Source organism: Sus scrofa, chromosome 15, assembly GCF_000003025.6.
Source record: "Sus scrofa isolate TJ Tabasco breed Duroc chromosome 15, Sscrofa11.1, whole genome shotgun sequence".
Taxonomy (NCBI): Eukaryota; Metazoa; Chordata; class Mammalia; order Artiodactyla; family Suidae; genus Sus; species Sus scrofa.
This window is the reverse complement of record NC_010457.5, coordinates 71,966,726-71,983,818: the sequence shown is the minus strand read 5'-3', so window position 1 is coordinate 71,983,818 and position 17,093 is coordinate 71,966,726. Positions and strand designations below refer to the sequence as shown.

Below are 17,093 nucleotides of genomic sequence, written 5' to 3'. Positions count from 1 at the left end.
TAATCTTGATGCTTTCTTTTCTACTTTTTCTTTTTCTAAATGGTATTATCACTCATTACCAATCATGATGGTTTGTTCTTGAAAATCTCCTCAATGTTGCTGAATATACTATTTTGGCCAATTATTCTATAAGAAGAAGGATTATAATCTGAAAATTAACATATTTAATTGCCATTTACTCTTTTAAGTATTTGAGGTGCGTGTGTGTGTGCGCATAGTAATCCTGAAAACAAGTCTTGTACATTTTTTTTCAGTTCCTTAGTGCCATAGGATTCTGCAATATTCATATAGTGTTGGGAGCTGTGTAGGTGGATCATCACAGGGAGCATGTAGACATGAAGTAAGAGTGGTCAATTGAGAAGTAGAATGATTTTTATGAAATTATAACAGTTTAAATAGACCTGATAGGAAGGTTTTCATTTGCAAGGGAGTGGTCTCCCTTTCTGAAAGCCATCAGGCAGCAAGATCAAAATTGAGGGTATACTGGGTTATGGTGGTGGTGAAGGTTGAGTGGGTGGAGACTTGGTGAGCCTTTAGATATTGCCTGGTACCTAAAAAGGGGAATAGAAATCTACCTCCCCTTTTCTACTTCCCCCCACCCCACCTCTCCAACCCCACCCTCGAGCCAGTGCCTCTACTTTGCTCAGGTTAAGGATTGGGGAAAACAGTAGGAACCTACACAGAAATCTCAATAACAAAGACCTGTGCTGGGGAACCTAAGGCAGAGTTCTCGGAGACTACAAAGTTTGTAGAGCTGTCCAGTTTCCAACATGGTAGAGAAAAGGTAATTTAGTCATGATTGAGGAAGAATCTAGGCAGATGGGCCTGTGAAAGTTTGTATTTGCAAACACTGAGAAAGGAGAATTTTTGATTCATTTTAATAATATATCACAGTGAATAATAAAGTAGTTACTTACTACTTGAAGCAGAGAAAGATACCCAAGTCCCACATTATCAAAGTTGACTTTCACATTCTTCCACCGAGCAGTTTCGTTGCTCTCTATGAGGGCCTTACACTCGCTGTAGTTGTTGACCACACTGACATCAAACATTTCTCCAGTGGTGTAGTTAATACAGTGATAAAATTTGCCAGCAAAGAGATTCACTCCCATGATACTGAATATTAACCAAAAGATCAGACAAACCAGAAGTACATTCATTATGGATGGAATGGCTCCTAAAAGAGCATTGACAACAACCTGGCACAGAAATGAGATGGAAAAAGAAGTGAAAGAGAGTCAGATCTATGGAAGGACTAGGAATTTAGGTCATTATATGTACAAACTCAATATAGAAAATTTGAAAATTATTCTAATACTGAAAGTTTGATTCTCTCTTAAAAGCTAAAACTGCTACTGCAAACAGTAATTTTTAAGTTGGTAAAGTGAAAAGAATTTAACAGTTAGCCACTCCTTTCTATGTACCCATGCACACACAAACATAGCACACACACCTACACACATCATCTGTTTCTGGTTGTGTTTGCAACACTCAGAGAAAGTCCTAAGTAACTATTTTTAACTGTCACAAAAAGCATCTAGAAGTTCCTTTTTGAATAGCTAGAGAGGGCATCATCATTTCCTCAGTGGTCTCAGGTTTTGTGCCCCAGGGGATGACAAATGGCAGCACAAATTCCTCTCTGTTCTTTTGTACCACCTTTCTAAATGAGTGTTAGATTTCCACAGTTGACCTACTTTTTAGCCATCTCGGCCTTTGTTTGAAAGCTAAAAGGCCAGGTTTGGACTTTTAAAAGGCTCAAAACAGTCATATGGAGCAGTGAAGAAAAATGATGAGGGATGATTTGGTGGTTTTAAATTACAGCGAGTGGGATTTCCTGCACATTTATAAATGGAATGAACATAACTAATCTTGACTCACATCAGAAGCCTACACAACGTGCTAGAAATTTCCCAGAGTGGAAAATCTGGTTAGAACCAATCTAATTTTTCTAATTAGAAGCAATCTTTCAAGCATTATATTCTGTGAATACCTCCAACAGCGTCAAGTTTATGGATGTCTGACAAATATTACTGATTGGTTATGAGTACGAATGTAGAGGACAAATTCAACATGGATTTGTCACACTTAAGGTTCAAAGCAACAGTTTATTCCCAATTATAATTCCAACTAATTCTAAAGCATTTGGTCTTACCCTCATTCCTTCAAATCGGGATAAGGCTCTCAATGGCCTCAGAGCTCTTAGTGTTCTGAGGGATTTGATGGCACCAAGTTCGGAGTAACCCAAAGCATTTGCAGTTAAGCTAACCAATGAGACCTATACAGAAAAAGCAACATAATTTTCTTATTCACAGTAAAAAATGCCTACACAATTCAACTTTCCTCTGTTCAATAAACCAGTAGTTCTCAAGCTTTAGTGAGTACCAAAAAAAAATCACCTGGAGGGCTTGTTGCAAATGCAGATCACTGGCCAAGATGTGTGGGCTAGAGGGGGTGGGGGCTGAGAATTTGCTTTGCTCTAAGCTCCCAGGTGAGGCTAATGATACTGGCCTGAGCCACACTTTGAGAACCACTGCTATAAACTTATGAAAAACAAGAATCTATATATGTTCTTTTTTTTAAGATTCTTAACAGGAAAATTTAAAAAATTAAATGCAAAGAAAAAAAGAGAAAAACACAGAAATGAAATTTTCATCTAGAGATTATTTAGCACACCTGAAATAGAAATTAAAACAGTACAAGTACACAAGTAAACTATGCAAATCACTACTGACTCTGAACAGAAACACATTCAGAAAGATCTAGGCTCTAAATGGAGGCTTAGTCTTCCAGTAAAAGTCAGTTTGAGGGCATAGGGTCATTAATTGGGTCAAATTAAAATAATTAAGTAAAAAAAAGAAAAGTTGAGATTTTAGTATAACTAATGAGAAATTGTGAGAACAATGTTTTCTTTTGTCGTTTATACAAATGACTAATGTAGTTATAGTTCTAAAATCTCAGGTAAAAAGGAAAAGAACAACTACCACAGATGGCACAGAAATGTCTGGTTTTCTTCGAAAATACACAGAAGTCATTAAAACTTAAGAAATTTTCTCCTAAAGTATACCTGAATTTAAAAGCAGAAAAAATGAAAATAGGTGTGCAATATAGCTTTTAAAAGTATGATGTTAATAGCTATTTGAAAAATACATTTTTTTAAGAAAAATAAGTGAAGCACATAGAAAACTTGCACAAAACTTTACTTACTCAAACTAATTTTGCATATGTAATTTGAAATAGTAAAACCACTAAAATTTGGGAAAAAAATCTATAAAAATTTCACTTAAGTGGTTTATATATTTTTCCTAAAATCTGAAATTGTAGGCTTTGTAAGTCCCTTCACAGATAATTGAGAAATAAATTTACTGAGTTATCAACCATCATATATAGATGATTTTCTACGTATAAAATATGAGGACTGATAGTACTTTATCTTCTCAGGATGAAAAATAGGCATAAATTAAAGGATGAAAGATAAAGTCAGACATGAGAAAAACGTTCTGAACCGAGGCAGTATTTATTGGCTAAAGAAGTAGTAAAATATCCATTTTTTAATGTGTCTTGTGAAGCTAAATGTAAAAAGCAGATACCTTTATGCCCTATCTCTTTCTGATCTTAATAGGTGTTTTGGCCTCTAAATAGTCTCCTTCGAATCCATCATTCACACCTCCACCAAATTTCTCTCCCTAGAAGAGTGACCTTTCTTATAACTTTCCATAGATGATTCTTTAGCAACCTCTTTACTAAGTCATAGATTAAATCTCTTTGGATGGCACCTTAGGTCCTTAAACTTCTTCTCCAACTTACTTTTCTTACCTTATCATTCAGTTGTAAAATTATCTTCCCTCACCCTTTGGCACTGTGTTTACCCTATAGGAATACTTGCTTTTTGAACCAGCCCTATTTGGCATGCATCATTGTCTTTAAGGCTTTGGTGTACTTTCCCTCCTCTGTGCCTGCTGACACTATCATCCCTAACTCCAGCTCCCACTGTACTGCCTTCATGAAGCCTTTGCTCCTTCCTCAGAGATATGAATGGCACTTCTAATATACATATCACCCTTTTGTTGTATATATATCTGTTCTCACGAGTTGCTTGTAAGCTCCCAGAGGCCCAGAAAAATGGCATTCATATTTGTACCTTCCATAATGAGACAGATGATCAATAAAAATATTTGACATAAAGCAAAGTATTGACTAGTTTTATATACTATCATACAGTTTTTTAAATCCAAGAAGGTAAATATTAGGATATGCTAGGTAATATGAGCAGCAGCTCATAGATTTCAACTAGATATAAGAATTTCTTTATATTCAGGTAGTGTTCACTTAATGCATTTATTAAAGGTGCATATATATATTAAATATAAGATTTTTTTATTAAAAATTTACCAATATGTTATATCACATATAGAAAATAAAGCATCATTCATATCTCATTATATAAATAAAAGAACAGGTATAGTTTTGGTGTATTTTTCCTTTGCTTTTAATGTCCAAACATATGTGGTTGGTAAATATTGTTTACTGTCTTATTTTATTGCCAGCAAACTTTTGATATAATTCTGCATATATCTTTATATGTAACTCAATAACAGATTCGCTTTAGGAAGATTCAGGGGGGAAAAAAAAAGATATTTTTGTCTCTTAAAGTCAAAGAATTCTCTTCATCTCTTACAAATTTTTCCTTCTGTTTGGTGACTGGAAAATTTATATTAAATTAAAATGATACTTTTTTTCACCTCAAACTGTAAAAAATAATTTTTTCTATGAAAGGGTCTATTTTTTTCTTTTGCTAGCATCATATGTAAATTTTATATATTAAAATATGTCTTTAAATGTCAAGGAGTTATTATAATAAACAGAATATTATCTTTAAAGTGCACTCTTTAACACATTGTGCATTCCTGAAAATTCCAGTGTCCCCCTCCTCTATTAGCTCGGAGCATCATCCTGTCCCCTCCCCCACCCCCAGGTTTCCTGTCCTTGTTCCCATTGGCATGCCCCTAGTCCTTCCTAGACAAAAGGCCTTTAGTTCCTTTCTATCATTCAAACTGGACTATTGATTTAAAAGGCATTTAAGGAGTAAATCTCCAAAATTAAATAAAAGTGATTTTAAAAATTTTCTTTAGTTAAGATCTTAAATGCATTTTTAAAAAGGTGAGATCTTCCTCAAAATTCTACCTCAAGAATCAGGGAGTAATCTCATTTTCATATATTTTAGAACCTCTTATATTCTAGGACTGCATCTTACTTTATTTTCAACACCAGTGTAGTTTCATAAAACTTTAAAATAATTGATCCATTGCCAATCTGTTTTTACCATCAGACACATCAAGAAGTATCTCTTGCTATCTGGACTTTTAAATTTCCTTGTAGTTAGTAATCTATCTGTGGGACACTTTGGCACAGGCTCTGGTGATAATAAAGATAATAACATCAAAGATGCCTGTGAAGAATTTAAATATAGTTATTGTGTGAAATGTGAGAGTGCAAAAAAACACAAAACTTCTACATCAATATATTATTTTATGTAACTTGGGATTTTAAATATTAATTTAAACTAAACAAATATAATAAGTTGGCATTTGTTTCATCTATGAAAATATATGTACTTAAATTGGCTAAAAATGTTTTGGGTCATTTTCTTATTTGGAAGATGGGAACCATTATTTATAATTGGGCCCACATGAAACTTAGCAAGTACCTTCTATATTCCAGGCACCACTGCTAGGACCAGCATGTATCATTGACAAGCCAATGGAATGAAACAAGAACATGCAGAATACTCACATCGACAATCAGGAAATCTAGCCAGCACCAGGCATTGGTAAAATACACTTGAAAGCCATATGCAATCCACTTGAGAAGCATTTCCAGGATGAATATATAAGTGAAAACTTTATCGGCATATTCTAACATGGTCTTAATGGTTTTTCGCTGTTCAATATATATATCTTCAAAGGCCTGTAGTGAAAAAACTCCATTGTCATAAACTGTCTCTAACTGGTATCTTATTAGAAAAAAAATAGCGGAGTTCCTGTCATGGCACAGTGGAAACAAATCCGTCTAGGAACCATGAGGTTGCGGGGTTCGACCCCTGGCCTTGTTCAGTGGGTTAAGGATCTGGCGTCGCCTGTTGCCCTGAGCTGTGGTGTAGGTCGCAGACGTGGCTCGGATCTGGCCTTGCTGTGGCTCTGGTGTAGGCTGGCGGCAACAGCTCTGATTCGACCCCTATCTTAGGAACCTCCATATGCTGCGGGTGCGGCCCTAAAAAGATAAAAGACAAAAAAAGAAAAAGAAAAAAACATGCTGTAAGTCTCTTAGGCGTCTAAGGCTGGAAGACTTCATGCTTCCCAAAGCTGCATTTCACTTTATAGTTATCTATATGCAAATGACTGTTGACTGGACATTTCAGTCAGCTAATTAATTCAAATAATTTTTAAATTCTGGCATCAGGGTACCCCAAAAGAGCTTGAAATTCTTAAGAGTCTGCTAGCTGCTTCTCTCTACAGCCAAAGGCAGAAAACAATCTGCAAGCAGGTTTCTTTGTTCAGGGCAGGGTCGTTGGACTGTATACCCCTTCAGTAATGCAAATATAAAGCAAGGAACTCCCGTAGCCTGGGGAAGAGGAACAGATTATAATCTGTCGTTTTCTTCTCTCTCTCGCTCAGTCTGGGCATGTGTGTGCTTACACATCTGGAGCTTCCCTCTGCTAACATTTTGTAGAGCTCTTTGAAAAGGAGAAAAGACTCATCTGCAGGAGCCCCTGGGCCTTCTGGAATGAAAAGAGCATTTAACTAATTTGGTCACCTTGCAGGAAAAACTATCAGGTAGCCTGGTGGTCTGGATAAAGGAGAAAAGAGAATTTTTCTTTTTTTCTTCCTTTTTTTTTTTGAAGAAAAGGGGGACCTGGGCTTGTGACTGGGGCTCAACACAGGGGCATAAAAGCTTTTCAAGTTAATCTATAGTTGAAATTGGAAGCTCCTCAGAAGCCAGCCTTTGTGCCAGCATGTTGGTATACTTTGGTAAGCTTTGGCTGGTGTAGTTAAGACCCACAAGCTACTACATCAAAGGCATTAGTCACTGACAAGTCATCACAGTTCCCTCTCTTCTTGGCATTAAAACACAGGGCTCACCCTCTTTGCTCTGAGTACATGACAGGATGCAGGATTCTTAGTCAAATCAGAAGTGGGCTTTGAGGTCCCTAGATGTAATACCATAATCTACTCACCAGACATTAATGACTAATTGAAAAAAAATAAAAGAAATGCAAGCACATTTATATTGCCAATGGAAAACTCGTCATATTATTTTCATTATGTTAATATTTTGACAAAACTGACCATTCTGTTGAATGAAATCAGATAAAAAAATAAGTTTGTAATGCTTTCATTTTGCTACTGGTCAGTAAATAAGTTAGTCTACTATTTGCCATTCAGTATGGTTGGCACTAGTGAATCAACATGAACAAGGCAGGTGAGTTTTATGTACTGATGGAACTTAGGTTAAGCAGTGTGATATTTAGCTGATAATCCCATATCATGTCTATGTATGCATTCTTAATAAGAACTGGTTCTGATAACTAAAAGTTAGAAAGATCCTTCTTTAAATATTACAAAAAAATCATACTGATCTAAGTTTCATTCAATCTGAGAACAATTCCAGAACAGTAAAAATTGCTACTTGGTGAGCTCTCACACTGTACTAAAAATGTCATACAATGTCTCTCATCTTCACAAACACCTTATTGTAAAAATATATAATAGGAGGTTCATTGAGAAGAAAGGTAAAAGGTTTCAGGTAAGTAAAGGAGTAGATCATATGTCACCTACCAGTGCCCCGCTGCTGAGCAGAATCATGAAGACGATGAATGTTTCAAACCAGTTATGCTCCACTATCTTGTAGCAAGTTTTTCTCAGGTTCCACCAGAGTTTCCCTTTGCCTTCATCTATGCTTATTTGACAACACTTAAACTTCCGCACACAGTCTAAAATATGTCAAATGATAAAATTACTCTTTGATTATGTATATTTGTGTTAGTGGGAGATTCATCTACATTATTACCTGGCACATTGTAAATAACTTCATTTTTTAAGAAAGCTTTCACCTGTAGAAATAGAAATTATCCATACTTTTCAGAATCATTCATTCAACAACAATTTTTCTCAGTGTTTATGAGATTATTATAATGGTCTGGGAGTTCCTATCATGGCTCAGCGGAAATGAACCTGACTATTAACCATGAGGACGCAGGTTTGATCCCTGGCCTTGCTCAGGAGGTTAAGGATCTGGTGTTGCTGTGAGCTGTGGTGTAGGTTGCAGATGCAGCTCGGATCTGGAGTTGCTGTAGCAGTGGTGTAGGCTGGTGGCTACAGCTCTGATTTGACACTAGCCTGGGAACTTTCATATGCAATGGGTGTGGCCCTAAAAAGACAAAAAAAAAAAAAAAGATAACTGATCCATATCTCAAATAACATTAGTTTAGCTTTGTTCACAAAACCCTCTTGGATATATTAGTCACCCCAATGGCATGGTGCCCATATTATAAATAGTTTAAAATCAAAACTTTTATATGAGTCAGTATATATATAATTCAGTATATGATCTATTATCTAGTATCATTTAGAACTAATAAAAAAAAACTTGACCTTGACTATTATTACTAATATAGGTAATTGCTATTCATGGGCAATTTTAAATGTACATGAATCAATTTGTGTCCATTATGACCTGATGCAGTAGTAAAAGATATATTACTTCTTTCTTCTTCGCTTTAAATTTTTTTCCTTCTTTTTTTTTTTTGTCGTTTGCCATTTGTTGGGCCACTCCCGCGGCATATGGAGGTTCCCAAGCTAGGGGTCTAATCGGAGCTGTTGACGCCAGCCATGAGCCGCGTCTGCAACCTACACCACAGCTCACGACAATGCTGGATCGTTAACCCACTGAGCAAGGGCAGGGATTGAACCCGCAACCTCACAGTTCCTAGTCGGATTCGTTAGCCACTGCGCCACAACGGGAACTCCAACTTCATTTTTTAAAGATAGAGATATGTATGATTGGATTCTTCTCCTGTCAAAGATTCTAGAAGGCCACTAAAAAACCCAGATAGTTAGCAGCATTTCTTAGAGTTGAACAGGATCCACACAACTAAGAACATCTGATTATATACATTAAACCATACTTTTTCAAAAATCATCTTTGTTTTGATAAAGAAAAAGCAACAAATGAATAGGTAAATGAACATTTGTGGAGAGAGACAGATTCGAGAGATCCGGGGAGGGAGAGAATAGGGGGTAGATCAGAAAGTCTAAGGAGCACATAGGCATTGTTTCCTCACCTTCTGTAAAACAGGCTTCAGGCTCCAGAGATTCTTCAGGTTCAACCTCAGGTTGTTCTCCCTCAGCGGGAGCTCCTATATCAACTGTGCTGCCTTCAGATGAACTAGTTGCATTTAGCTTCTGAAAATCAATTCCACAGAAAAGCTTTTAAAATATTTTCTTTAATCTATAATATAAAATTCCAAAGGTGTGCCCTTAAGTCTTCTGTATGCATTTCCTTGATCTGTAATTTAAGAATATCTTAAACATAATGCCAGTCCGCTTTAGTAGAGGTGGGGGGTCACAAGATTAGACACAGCACCACAGTATTTTTTTTCCTTTAAAAATATGGTGCTAACAACTTAAATAATTTTATTTATTAAGCTTCTGTTTAGAGAGAGATTCTGAAACAAAATCATGCAGAGAGCTTATGTAAACTGCCAGAGTTGGATGGTGGTCTGTGATCTTGCTTTTGTATATTAGTTTGAGAATGGTATAGTTCATTTTCTTCTAAAATTGTGACCCAACCAACAAAAGCTGCATAAGTGTATTTTCATGTCAAATGCAGAAAAGATTTGATCAAATGCACATAAACAGCAACAATCTAAATTTATCCACTTTTCATTGACATGAAAACATATACCACTGGTTTTTATTAAATATATTCTACAGTTTTCTAATTCTGAAAAGAGCAGCACATTGTTAGCTTTATAGCAAGAGCTGATATTTTGCATTCTCTTTGGCCAATGCACTCCCGTGTTTCATTGTGCATTTGGAAACTACTTGTTACTCTGGCACTCTTACCTCTCCAATTAATATAGGCAGAAATGAATCTTTGTTGTTTTGTTTTCCTTTAGGTTAAATCAAATACCATCAAAAGAAAAATATAAGAGAAAGAAGTTGTTTTAAATCTTGAAATGCAACAAACTTTAGCCAGGTCAGGTTGTTCATGGGATCAGCATAAATGAAGGGATCCAGTCTTTTAATCTGGTCTTAAAATGCTGCAGAAATGACACAGGGCCAGGTATGAGTGCCACATGGAATCAGAGTAGTTTGGGCCACAGCATTCTCAGACCTGTTACAATGTTATTACCATCAGTGCATAACATTAGGAAATAGCTGAGCTGATAGGAGCTACTTTATAAAGGGGATGAGGTAAGCACATGATAAAATGCACATTGAAGTACGTTGAACCTACTCTAAAATGGATGTTGTAGTCAGTACAAGAAACATATTACTTCTATTTGGGCTAAGGACTTTATAGATTTCCCTAGGGAGACAGTCCCTTTATTTTCTGAAAATAACTTCTTTGTATAAAATATCTCCCTGGCATAATAGTGCTGATAAAGAAAAATATTTATATACAATATACATAAGATTAAAAATGCTTTTAGGTAATTTGACAATATAAGTGATAGAAGCATAAATGTTACATATATCTCCTCCACTGGAATTATTTTTAAATTCAGAATTATTTTTAAAGTCAACCAAAGTACTTAAATCAGAGATTATATATTATAAGGTGCTTGAAGGTTGTTGATTTCTTTTGTTGCTCATCAAGTATATTGCAATAGGAGACAGATTCTCAATTCTAGTATTTTTGTTATTAAAATTTGAATATATCTTGTTTTAAGATGAAAGATTATATGACTTTTCAAAATTTCCTAACTTTTGTTATTTGGTTAGATTCTTTCTTTGACAATGTAGCTGTATTAATAAACATGTAATTGACTAAGAAATGACTAAATTATTCTATCAATCCCATCCATCTTATCCTCATAAAGTCATTACAATATTAGGAATTTGAAAACAATAATCTTATCATTTACAGGATGTTGTAACATGACAGGTAATCAGAAAAGTGAAACTTGGTTATGTCTGATCTAACCACAAACAGCCCACAAGAAGAAACAGAAAAAATCCTTTTAGGAAAAAGAATCACACTTTTGGGGATGTCCTTGGGTAAATGAGGATCCATATTCAGGGCACTCCATATGCTCAGGCTAGCACAGGTGTGACTGCATCAAAGCCTAAGTCAGTGCTGGGTGGCTACTGGTCAATAAATATTCTCTAAAAAAATGAATAAATGAATGAATATTTTTCACAACAAAATGAAGGCTAGTTCTTGACAATGATCAGGAGAAGTCACCAGACAACATATTCCAGGGAATCTTGGTTCAAAATGTTCAAAAGTTTCCAGAGGATCTCTGTAACATTAACTATTATGCCTTTTATTAGGGCAGTGCCCTAGTACTGACATAGAATTAATAGATTTTTTTTAGTTGAAGTCAAATATTTATGTATTTAAGGATTAGATTATTATTTTTTCAAAAGTATAACATAAAAGTATTTTGTGTTTCTAGAAGATATATCTTACCAGACTTAATTTTTTGAAGCAAAGATCGTGCTTTTGCCATCTTTGCATCTGTAGGATCTATCACCAATGGCTGTGTTTAATAGATGTTCAGTGAATAAGTGAATGAATGACCAATGCATGGACTTTTATTCCTTCACTATTTCTAATACCTCCTATCTAATACTTTCACATTCAAAGGAATCCACATAATATTCTCATGCAAATGCAGAGAAACACAAATCCTTTAAGATTCTAAATTGTCTGAGTAATGATGACCAGTAATGATGATCAGGTTTCCAATTAATCAGACCTAAGCCGAAACTATGAAATAAACTGTACTTGAACTCCGGAGCCAGGAAAGCTAATACTGACTCATTTTGACAATGCTTTTTTTCTTTACACTCTACATACAGGACCTACAGTCCTAGCAGTGAAGTGGTCTTCATTGAGGAGGGGCAGTCTCATCCTTTCCCATCTTCCCCCTGAGATGGAACAGTACAGGATCTACCTGTCACATGTATTACTTGAATACCTTTACTTGGTTTACAAATAAAGAATCTGAGGTGCACATTAGCCCCCAACATTAATCAACCCAGTGTCTAGTTAGAGAAAGAAACATGGCTTTAATCGTCTTGTCAAAAGTCACAGTGAATCAGTATCTGGACTCTAGGTCTCCTGTACCCTATTTTTGCCAGGATTCTCTAAAGAATTTTTTTGATGATTCGTAAGTTAAGCCGATCTTTATCATTTAAAACATTTAGTAGATGTGATATGTAATTAAATTAAACATTGTAGGTTCAAGATAGTGCTTGGGATGTTGTTGATCCTCATGTTTCATGACCATGAACTTAGAATTAGTTTGTTAGATTCACATCCTTAGATATATTAATGTAAAGTATAGCTAAATATACATTGGGATACTTCATAAACAAAAGTTTACTTTAAACAATAATCCTGATATGTAGGCAAGAAATTCTGATTTATAAAACCTTTCTTGATAACATCAGTTTAATACTTTCTTAAAATCACATGAGGCAAATCTCATAATATTATAAAATATGTTGACTAAAACAGTTAAAATGTATAAAGAACCTATAAAAGCCAAATAAATAAAATTAAAAATATAAAACTCTTCAGCTTCACCAAAGGTCATAATTATGATTAATCCTAACTACAATACAAATTCACCAATTAGAACTGTTAAATATACATCATTATATGGAAGTATTAGTACTCATACACTTAAAAGAAAACTTTTCAAAGACTGTAAATGCTCCAATCTAAGCATCATTCACTGCAAAATGACATGAGAAAGAGCTCAGTATATTTACTAGCTAGAAATAGAACCAGTTCTTTATTTTCAAGTTCTATTCTTCCCTTAGGTAAAATTAAGATGTTTAAATTCTCTTTTTATTATGTATGCCTATTTGTTGGAAGAGAAGTAGACTGAGTGATATTGTCAGAACAGCCCTTCCTTAGTCAAACTTTACGAAAATGTGGATATTCCCCAATGTCAGGATAGTCAAGAGATCTAACGGAAATAGCGAATTGTTATTTGCTATGCCTAGTATTGCCAATCATTTATTTTTAGGTGAAAATATTGGCTGAACTTATTTTTTTAGTGAAAACTTCATGTTACAAGCCTGTTACTATTGAAAATCTGCTGGATTCCTCTAAGTGCTGTAATTATTATCATAGGAGTTAAGCAAGGAAGAATCATATTTTATTTAATGATCTAATAAATAAATATCAAGACAATATTTCTCTTCATATTTTTAAATGCTCGACTTTCAACTTTCACTTGCCACATCATTGATAAACTATTATTAAACATTTACATGCCAAACTCATAGTCCTTCTTTAAGAAAGTAAAAGTAGGAGTTCCCGTTGTGGCGCAGTGGTTAACGAATCTGACTAGGAACCATGAGGTTGCAGGTTCAATCCCTGGCCTTGCTTAGTGGGTTAAGGATCTGGCATTGCCGTGAGCTGTGGTGTAGGTCGCAGACATGGCTTGGATCCCACGTTGCTGTGGCTGTGGCGTAGGCTGGCGGCTACAGCTCCAATTAGACCTCTAGCCTGGGAACCTCCATATGCCACGGGAGCGGCCCTAGAAAAGGCAAAAAAAAAAAAAAAAAAAAAGTAAAAGTATTTTTGAAAATAATTAATCACAACAGAAAAAGGGAGAAAAAATGCCACTTCCAATTAAGTTTTTCATAGGCACACTTTTTTTCTTATTATGAACTTGATATATTTTTAAGAAAATGTAATTAGTAAATAGTGTATATAATTTGGAAAAAGAGTATATTCTAATCTTAGTGAATAAAAGAAATTGAAAAATTTTTTTTTTAAAAAAAAGAGATAATTCAAGTATAGACTAAATCAAGTCTTCCATATCTAACTATTTGGTTTCCAAGAATGGCAATGTTCCATATGGATCTTAATTCTAATCTACATTTAAGGAACTCTGGGTCATTTTATATGAAAAAAAAGTAACATTTAGACAATAAAGGTGACGGTTATGCTTACTTTGGGATAGGCCTAAGGCCAATGTGACATATTAATACTAGAAAGGAATTGCTCTTCTTAGTAAGGAAGGTAAAATCATTTTACTACATTATCCATATAATCACTTTTGTCTTTATAACAGATACATTATGAAATTCTGTAATACATAAATAGCAGGGTCTTAAATATCTTTCTTGGGATGGTAAAAGTAATGTCTTCTGCCATGCTGACCTACCCCTCAGCAGATTACCAGTGTCCCCAAGACATACATGTTTGGCCATTTTAGTTCTTACATTAAATATATTTCAACTTTTTCCTCCCTTACTTACTATTCCCTTGGAAAACTTTCCCTTGAGGACTTCACATTCTTCGGCATAAAATCACAGATGGGTTTCTATTGAACCCATTCCACCACTGCTTACCCAAACCTTCCCTATACATCTTTCCCTCCCTTCCTACTCCTTGTTTTGGATTTCAGTATACTACTCTTTTAGGAAGCAGACAATGTTTTCTGATCAGAGACAGATTCAAGAAAATGGAAAACTGTAATAATGTGAGAGTAAGAATATACGAAGTCATTTAAATCAGTTCTTTCTTAGTTTGTGTTCCACCACAGTTACTCCAGCTAAATCTTCTAAATACTGGTTGATGACATACTTGTTAGTTACTTTGTCTCATACACCTCTCTACACAGGTACTTGGAAAACAGGACTCAGATAGTAAGGAAACTAACCCTACTTCTAAGAAACTGGAAAAAAACAGGCCTTTATCCTATGACATCATATCTCATACTTTTCTGAAGAATTAACATATAATAGGAAAAAAAATAACTCTCTGGTCCCTGTATATATGTGTATTTGTGTTTTGCTGTGAGCAATTTTACATCTTGAGTCTCATTGTATAAGGTATCATTTCTCCAATATGTAAGGCATTATCTTTCATGAACGTAGAGTGCTAGTGACTGAATATTTTATCCCAAAGTACAAAGAATGCTCCAAAAATGATATGATTATTGCTCCCTCCAAAGAGCCAAATATGATTATGTGAGGGTTGTTTTGTAGTTGTAATGGCAGAAGGAAAGGAAACTGCATTTAAGTGACCAAGTATTTAATTAGCATATTTTGAAAAAAAATAAATTGGGTTGGTTAATTTTTTTTACAAAACTGATTTCAACATGAGGGAATGAAAGGTCCTCCAAATGGAACCCATAGAAAGGTATTACACTCACTGCCTTAGTTGCATGACTGGGAGGTCCCATTAATTAATAAACATGAAAGGAGCAAGAGCTCACACTGATTCTCTTCCTATATGAGTCTGCTGTGCATAATATATTTAAATAATATTCTCCAAGAGAAAGTTTCCCAGCAGGTCTGGATGAAATAAAGGAGAAACAAAAATACAAAGTACAGAGGAGCAACACAATGAAGAAAGTGGATTCCAGATCTTTTTTTCAGAATGAACATACTACCTATAACACTGTCTTTCTTTCTCTTTTTTTTTGTGTACAAAAGACATTTATTTCCTTTTCTTTCGGTCTCAGAAGTTTTAGGAGTAAATATCAACAGAATCTCTAAGAGAATTGTATTCTAAATGCAAAGTACTTTTGATTAAGTGTTAAATAGAGCAATGCCATTTTCTCTGAGATGAAAGAGGTAAAAATTAAACCCATGATGCTAGCAGCCAAAACATAACATTCCAATTCATTCACATTATTATCACACTAAAACATCCTCTAGGAAGTTTGCACATGAATAAGGGATTGCTTTAATTTACAGATTGCCTTTCAGAAAAATTTAATATGACACTGAACCAAAAATTACCAACAAAGTACATTCATTTGGGTTTTATTTAAGAAAAGGGCAAGGGAGAAAAAGCTTTCTGTAAAGGTTTTTCAAAGAGTACCTTATATTTCTCCTTTAGACCCTTAGCACATTCAAAACTCTGTAATGCTAAATGGAAATTAAATAATCCTTAAAGGTCATGCACTTTTATTTTTCACTGAATGTAATTCTATTAAAAAATCTGTGTAAGAAAATTAGCAGATAACTCCTTTTAAAAAAAAAGTTAGAGTTGCCAAACTTGCCTGACCATGCTTTATGACTCAGCATAAGAGCAGCTGTGCATGTTTTTATTTTACTGCCAATGGATGGGCAAGGAATGTAGCTGAGTAACATGCAGGCCAGTCAAAATTCATTTAGAAACTAATTATATTTATATATGTACAACTTGCTTAGGTAACCTGGGCAAAAGTGGTGGCACGAGTCTCTGGCTGGTTAAAAAACACCAGAGCTGCATTCTTGATGGCTCCAGCTTGGTTTTATCCCTGTGAGAAGTAAGAACGGTAAGCAGTGAAGGTCACCATAATGAACTAGTAAATTTCACTTTGAAAAATGATCATTCAAGCATGGCTTCAACATTATTAAAACTCTATAAGAAAAGTCAATCATTTTCAATCACAAAGCATAAAAAGAATTACATTATATATAATAAAATGAGTTAAAACATATAAACATGATATGAATTTAAAATGATATACTCTAGAGAATCTACAGAAGACTGTCAAAGAATCACACAAATTTGGCAAAGATAAAATAGAAGAGCACTTAGTTCAAACACCTGAACAACTTCTGGGTCCACTTGGTTAGTCTGCCCTATAAAAAGGAATTCATTAGGCATCCCCCAAATTAAAAGGTGCTCCATTTTTTTTCCTTTAATTTTTTCAAATCATTTAGGGAAGAATATTGATAAGCCTCATTCCAATTATTAATATGCTACATGTGATATTTAACAGCACAATCCATTCCTAATAGTTAAGAAAATGACCGGACAAAACTAAATTGAAGGCAGAATACTAAAAGGTGCAAATACTTGGTATTCTTGAATAATTGTTTCAATTCTCTTTTGTTTTCCTAGTG

The 17,093-nt window shown here is 34.7% G+C and overlaps 1 protein-coding gene across 5 annotated transcripts in view; it reads right to left on the bottom strand.

The window, feature by feature from the left end:
• LOC100515171 (sodium channel protein type 2 subunit alpha) overlaps positions 1-17,093 on the bottom strand; it is a 134,467-nt gene that overhangs the window by 15,401 nt on the left and 101,973 nt on the right. For all 5 annotated transcript variants that reach the window (XM_021074835.1, XM_021074834.1, XM_003133444.4 and 2 more), the window contains exons 18-22: positions 9,338-9,458; positions 7,833-7,987; positions 5,791-5,964; positions 2,153-2,275; positions 918-1,199 (exon numbers count right to left, since the gene is read on the bottom strand). In XM_021074835.1, the coding sequence (XP_020930494.1) occupies positions 918-1,199; positions 2,153-2,275; positions 5,791-5,964; positions 7,833-7,987; positions 9,338-9,458 (855 nt within the window). The remainder of the gene's footprint in view (positions 1-917; positions 1,200-2,152; positions 2,276-5,790; positions 5,965-7,832; positions 7,988-9,337; positions 9,459-17,093) is intronic.